The sequence below is a fragment of the Ruditapes philippinarum genome, unplaced genomic scaffold (genome assembly GCF_026571515.1).
Source record: "Ruditapes philippinarum isolate M1 unplaced genomic scaffold, ASM2657151v2 ctg16621_1_1_1_1, whole genome shotgun sequence".
Classification (NCBI taxonomy): Eukaryota; Metazoa; Mollusca; class Bivalvia; order Venerida; family Veneridae; genus Ruditapes; species Ruditapes philippinarum.
Window position 1 is genome coordinate 1 of NW_026857376.1, and position 6,985 is coordinate 6,985.

General features: G+C 32.9%; 1 protein-coding gene across 1 annotated transcript; it reads right to left on the minus strand.

Annotated features, from left to right (window-relative positions):
- Positions 1 to 6: 6 nt before the first annotated feature.
- LOC132749539 (uncharacterized) lies at positions 7 to 5,538 on the minus strand. The gene is made up of 5 exons (XM_060739347.1): positions 4,618 to 5,538; positions 3,933 to 4,062; positions 3,382 to 3,564; positions 2,242 to 2,409; positions 7 to 1,836 (listed from the first exon to the last, which is right to left on the minus strand). Exons 1-5 carry the CDS (start codon positions 4,753 to 4,755, stop codon positions 929 to 931), a joined length of 1,527 nt encoding a protein of 508 aa, XP_060595330.1. The 5' UTR covers positions 4,756 to 5,538; the 3' UTR covers positions 7 to 928.
- Positions 5,539 to 6,985: the final 1,447 nt, after the last annotated feature.

Below are 6,985 nucleotides of genomic sequence, written 5' to 3' on the forward strand. Positions count from 1 at the left end.
AGAACAAATGAAACATAAAATATGTCACTTGAAAAATGAAATACACATATATCACATAAATGCGTAATGTATTCCTATACTCTAGACAACATAGAAAACATACTAAGTTTTATTCCAATATGACATAATGTAATCAAACTTCTTTAAATTAAAAAAAAAATACAAGAGATATTTATACGTTTATAAACAACCATAATAAAACGGGATATTCTGATTCAATAAACGTACGCGTATAATAAAGATAATTATGTAAATGATGTATTTGTAGCAGTCTAAACATTGTTTGATGGGATTTATTTCGGCACAAATACCTTTTTCCATATTGATAAAAATGATACCAAAGTATGTAATAAATTTCTCTCAACTTAAGTTGGTGTTCGCTATTAATAAAATAAACAATTAATTTTCAGGACAACAATGAATGTAAATAAAGCAAAAATATTTCGTGATTTCATGATTGATTTTATATTTTTGACTGTTCTCATAAAATTCCATTGCTCGAAATTATTAAGATCTTTATTTTATCTTGTTTTAGACTTTTTGTCTAGTTCTTGCTACCTCTATGTAGATTGAAACATTCATATTAACTAAAAGTCAGATTATAAATGAATTTAGTTATAATTTCCAATTTAAGTGTTAAAGCTTTAAGGAAAGAGAGATAATTCGCTTTGAAATAATACCTACTACATTGTATTATTATTGACATAGTTTAAAAATCATATCTTAACCCTACTCAATTGTATACATGTAAGTTACATTTTTATGAAGTTTTCGATTGTGCAGGTAATATCCGGGCTTTTAAACTAAACTTTAATTCCAAATTGATTTGCAGTATTTGTAAACCAAGTTTAATAAATTTGCCAATCTTGGTCTGACAAACACTTTTTATTTTGACCACAATTCTTCGAATGTATTCGATATATATTTCTCAAGTGGGTATATATCCTTCTCTGGCAAATTTTAAAAGTCTAAAGGCCTCTACTCCATTCATGCCAAAGTCTTCTCGTAACATCTTCTCCGAGAGACCTATCAGTATCATGCCATCAATCATATTGTTTCTAAACGTCTCAGCATATTGACCAAGGTTTAGAACTTTTAGGTATTCAGTCACTTCATGAATAGAAAGACTTTCAACATTCATAACTGTATTCTTAGAATGTCCGTATTTCAATTTTCTATTCGCTCTTTCTGATGTGGGAACTCGGGGTGGTTCCTGTGGATATGTTTCGTGACTGACAATTGTTGGAGTTAATGTTGCTCTAGGAATATCGTTGTTATATTTTGAATTTACTTCTGTTTTCTGACGGGATGAATGTTGAGCGCTACAACTTTGTTTTTCATCAGGATAATCTGGTGTTGGAATATATGTGAATTGAGCAGATTTAGGAAAACCAAATCTTGGTGCAGGCGTTGGTGCCTTGCCAACGGCCGATTTAATTTCGTCTTTTTCTTCTCTCCGATCATAAAGTGGTTCGAGTGAAGATTTTTGCGGAACATCAAAATAAGACGATTTGTTTAAATCAGACTGTGTATTGTATGTAGGTGTAATGTACATATTGCTCACTTTTTCGGATAATTCTGTTGTATCCGAATCTCGTTTTATCTGCGAATTAGATTTAGGTACATCTTCCGGTAAAGGTGGTAAAGGTCTTGCGTGAGTGGCAAATTTGGTATCTTTATCTGACTTTCGATCACTTCTCAGTGGGACATGAAGATGTGGACGGGATTTTAAAGGCGGACCTTCAACTAAGCTTATGATGCTTGAATACGATTTAGGTTCAGAGTATGACATCTTCGTAGTGGAATGTATAGTCGTCGGGTCATATTCCGCAATATCTGACAATGAAAAGAAAGATTAAGGAAAACGATGTACTTTTTGAAATGTAGACACAACACAGATAAAAAACAACATAAAAATACTCGTCTTTCCGAGTTTCACAGATCAACCTCGACTTTGAACGCTTTTAATAACATATCTATATTTAACAAATTCATTGCAGCGAATAAAATAAGTATTTCATGATATTGCTGGCATACTTGGTTAAATTAAAGTAAATAAAATTACGCTCTTCTTAATTTAACACATAAGTTTATTTGTCCGTTATCACATCTTTCATTTGACTGCAAATTTTCAATATGTTTATACAATGTTAATTGCATTACATAATGTAAACTATGACTCTGATAGTAAAGTTTTGAAGTGAATTTGAAAAGTATGATTTTAAGTTTTGTAATACGGACTGGGATTTCCAAAATGCTGATCATATTCAATAGATGAGCATTTGTACAGCAAATTGTCGAAGTACACTCTCCATCTATCAACAGATTGACCTTTGAGCCCAGTTACCAACGAGAGTCTAAGTTGTGACAGGTATAAGGGTACATGAGTCACATCTGAACAAACTTGACCTGTAAAATACAAGATAGTTAGCCTTTGTTATCAGCTACGGTAATGATAAATAACGAAGTTAAATGTCGTATAAATATTTGAACTTTTGTAACATTTGATCTAATAATCGAATGGAATTGCTTTTTTCTCTCAATATTGTCGGAAGATATTTGAGTAAGACTTAGGTAGTTTCAGCTTGTAAACAAAAACTGTCTTATTAGTTTTTCGTCTAGTACAGAAAATACCAAAAAGTTATAAGAGACAAAACGTATGTGAAAAATAATCATGAATATTTCATCAGTGAAACTTAATTTTATTTCACATATATGCCCTTTGATTGTATATATAATTTAGCGATTATATTGTAATCAATCTTGAAAATCCATCAACTATCAAGATATAGAAACATCCTTGTCAGAATATTGCAATATGTTACAGCATTTCAATCAGATACTTAAGAGGATACTCAGGCAAATTGATGACAAAAAATATATAAATGATATTTTGCACTCAAACCACGCTAAAATGACAAAGTCCCAGCAAAAATTGATGTATAATTTCTATAGATTTTGGATATGTTGAACGAAATAAGACGCCGACAGCAACACCGAGTAGTATTAAAACAAGTCCTGTCATGTGACGTGAACAAACCTGGAAGTTACAATAACAGATATTGTGGATGTTGTATGATCGAAACAAGTCTAAGTAATTCATTTGACATGTTCTTTTACCTTTCGAGGGTTCACTGTAACAGCTATTATGAAATCTTTACGCTCTAACCTGACCTGCGAGGGTCAAGTTAGGAAACAACCATTTTATTCTTTAAAAAATTTTGTTCCTGTGACTGACTAGTTTATTCAGTTTGAGGTCATTTACAGATCAATGAATGAAAAATTCAAAACGAAAAATTGTAACTTTTTCCTGTGTACCCCTTTAAACTATGTACCTTAAAATACCTACACATTCACACATTCAATACGTTAAACACCTACCGTCTATGATAGTGTTGGAAAGTAAATAGACTTCGTCAAAACGTTTTGTGAGTTTCCAGGCAGGTATGTCGTTTGTATTGATGCTCTTGTTACAAACTGTAAGCACACGGTCAGCTGGAAACTGTACCAATAATGGCAATCTGTTAGATCGTAGTATGTTGTAAAAAGAAGTCTCTGCTCCGGCTTAAAAAGGCATGCTCCAATTAAAAATGTAGATGCAATCATACATTTTGTTTATAAAACATATCATTAAAAGAGTATTTGAAAGGTTATTGAAAGAAATCATATTATTTATGATATTATTTATATAATTATTATTTCAACTGAAAGCTCACGGCAGCATGCTTTTCCTGAAGAAACGATAAGATATCTTATACAGCAAAATATAGTATAATTGAAAAAAGCAAATATATTTAGCCGCAAGTCAATTTTGTTATTATTAAAGTAGAAATTTTCGTATTCAGGACAAAATGAATATTTTCAATATAGAAATATTATCTGCACGGTCTTTATCGTACTTAAATATTTTTTTCAAAACAGATATTTTTTACCTATCCCATTTTTAATCACGCATAATTTTTTACTGTAGTCCTCGGGGATACTCAACAGTTTTTGCATACCCTGCAATGTGCTTTCTGCAACCACACGCTTCTGTCTAGATACCGCGTTTATCAACATTACCTAATATAAACAATATACAATGTGAAAAGTAAAGTCAAGAAGGAAGCGAGTCACTCAAACAAAAAAACTATCGACAAGGAGCCAAGTAGGAAACTAAAGAGGAGAGGACACGCGTGATAAAACATTTGACGGGATGCTCTGCGAGGAAGAATTGCATTCAATTAAGGCATCCACCAACAAGACATAGCAACATAAGACAACCGGAAAGGAGACCAGCAGGATACCAAACAAAAACAGGACAGGACACAAATGCAATGCACGAACGAGGTTATTAAATAAATCAGAAAGATATCATAGAAACCGACAAGGAAGTTAAAAAATCTGTCTGTTTGATTGAGACTTGTCATAATGGACAATGAATAAAAAATGGATCTTAACATGTTGGCAACAACTTAAGTAGTATTCAATTTAAACACAAGTAATAATAATGTCATCAAAAAATCCCTTTATTTTTCAAATATGCAAATTTCAAAACGAGTAAACTAGAACATAAGATAAATAAAAAGGATAAATAAAGATAAATTAAAAGATTAAAAAAAAAGTAATAAAACCCACCTGTTCTCGATCGAAAGTGTCCTCGATAATGTCTCCACAAAAACCTTGTGTTACCATAACTACCACAGGGAGTTTATTTTGGTATAAGTCAAAAAATCTTCCAATGCTGTAACTTACATCTTCGATTTGAAACTGCATTTTGAAGAAAGTCTTACATTTACCTACATATATTCCATTTATATTATCTTAATTACTTCAATAAGCCTGTTGATCATTTATTTCTTCCTCCTTTCAGTTGTGTGTGTTTATGAAACTCGCCATCTCCGCATGAAATACCAAAATATTCACAAGCATTATCTATGTCTTACACTATCTCAAAGAAAGTCCACAATATATTTCTAAAAAAATACATTTAAACGTTTCTGATTTACGATGTAACGTGTCAGTCAGTTGTTATTAAAACGAAAACGTTTGATTTTATTTTGAATTAAAAAAAAAGAGAAACGAGTGAGAAGTAATATTATATATGTGAATAATCTCAACAAAGGAAATTGTAGACAGCTTTAAAACCTAAGTGTACTTGTTAAACAAATCGAACGATAAAGACCTTTACAATGTGTTCTATATGTTAGATTTCAAATCGATTCAGAATGTAATGTTAAATGTTAAAGTCACTTCCTTGATAAAATATACATATCTATGCATTTTCTAACATGAATAAAACAATTTGTACGGACCTATGTGGGGTTTTTTTTGAAAATATTTGTCGGTAGTTAAGGTATGATAATATTTATCGCTCACAATACGAATTTTGCCAACACGTTCAATGTTAAAACGTTACCTACACCGTAACAAGCAATCTACTATTATTCATGTTTGATTGCTATATGGTGATAGGAAACTCCAAATTTACGCACAAAATCACATACATATATCTCCTTACACCGTTATGTGAGTGCGGAAAAACGAAAACTGATTTCCACTATTTTTTGAATACCTAAGTTTTAACATATATAGACAAAAGCTATTTCAAAGTCTTAACAATTTCAACATTACTCTTAATACTCATGGCAACCCAAATATCTCTGATTCATTCAAGTATGTACATATATACATATCTGAAACAAAACTGGTCTAATTGTGAGACAGACCACCTTTCCACTTAACTAGACCAGTTTTGCTACTTCATTATGTTTTGCTGCTACAATATCGCATTTTATCAGTACTTTTCAGTCTATTTTGATTGCTATATAGTTTCATACTTCTTACACATTTTCGCATCTTTATTTTTTCCAAAATCTTTATTGTCCCGATTTGTCATAATTTTTTATACAGTACAAACTCGACACAGTATAAAAATACACTTTAAATGAAAATAATTTCATAAGACTTAGTCTTTCGGTTCTAATCATTTTCTTGAATATAAAAATAGTTGATTATATTGTATTTGTATATATTATATGTTTAAGCTAAGATTTAAAAATAGTTTGAATTGGTTGAAAAACAATTTTTAATTTGCTATGGGCCACTTTTTCTTCAGTTCGTTACTTTTGTGTATTTGTAATAAATGTGAAAATTGAATAAAAGAAATTAAATATAATTAGTTAGGAATTGGACTTGGCGTGAAGAAATGGCTTTCTGCAGCATATCCCATGCATGCTCAATTGGATTTAAATCCGGGACCTCGCTGGCCAATCCATGCGGACCATAGTAGCCTCCTCAAGATATCGATATGTGATGTAGGCTCTGTGTGCACGGGCGTTGTCATCAATATGAATGAAATCAGGGCCGATTGCGCCATCGTACGTGCGAACATGGACTTAAAAGATTTCATTGAAGTACCTTACTATCGTCAGTGTACCGTTTTCAATGATTTGTAGGCCAGTTTTCCCCTGAGCGCTCATAACCGCTCACACCATGACTGAACCCCGCCAAAACGGTCGTGTCTTGCAACGCATGCTGGAGCTAAGCGTTCATTTGGACTTCTCCAAAGCCTAGCCCGTTTGTCGGTGAAGTCCACATAAAACATTGACTCATCAGTGAAGAGGACCGGGATCCAATTATTAACTGTCCATGTGACATGAGTCTGCGCCCATTGCAAACGCTCTTGAATATAGCGTTGTGTCAATAGAATGCGAATTGCTGGCCTTCGTGACGTCAACCCTGTTTCTAACAGTTTGTGTGCTTACAGGTACACCAGTTGCATTCTCGAAGTCGTTAAGTAAGGTCGTAGCGTTCGAGAACCGTTAGCGCCTGGCCTGAAGGACAATAAATCGGTCCTGGGCTTGAATCGTTGAACGTTCCGGACCTCCAGCGTGGCCCTGCAAGACATTTCCATTCATTTGGAATCGGTTCAACACCCTGGAGACAACATTCTGGGATACCCCAAGGACATGGGCAACGTGCCTTTGTGAACGGCCACACTCCA

Excerpts from the sequence above, each read along its gene's own strand:
- LOC132749539 (XM_060739347.1), bottom strand. The coding sequence starts at position 4,755 with ATGCAGTTTCAAATCGAAGATGTAAGTTACAGCATTGGAAGATTTTTT. Across the intron at positions 2,410-3,381 it reads TTCCAACACTATCATAGACG|GTCAAGTTTGTTCAGATGTG; the intron begins GTAGGTGTTTAA and ends TGTATTTTACAG. Across the intron at positions 1,837-2,241 it reads TCAGCATTTTGGAAATCCCA|ATATTGCGGAATATGACCCG; the intron begins GTCCGTATTACA and ends TTTCATTGTCAG.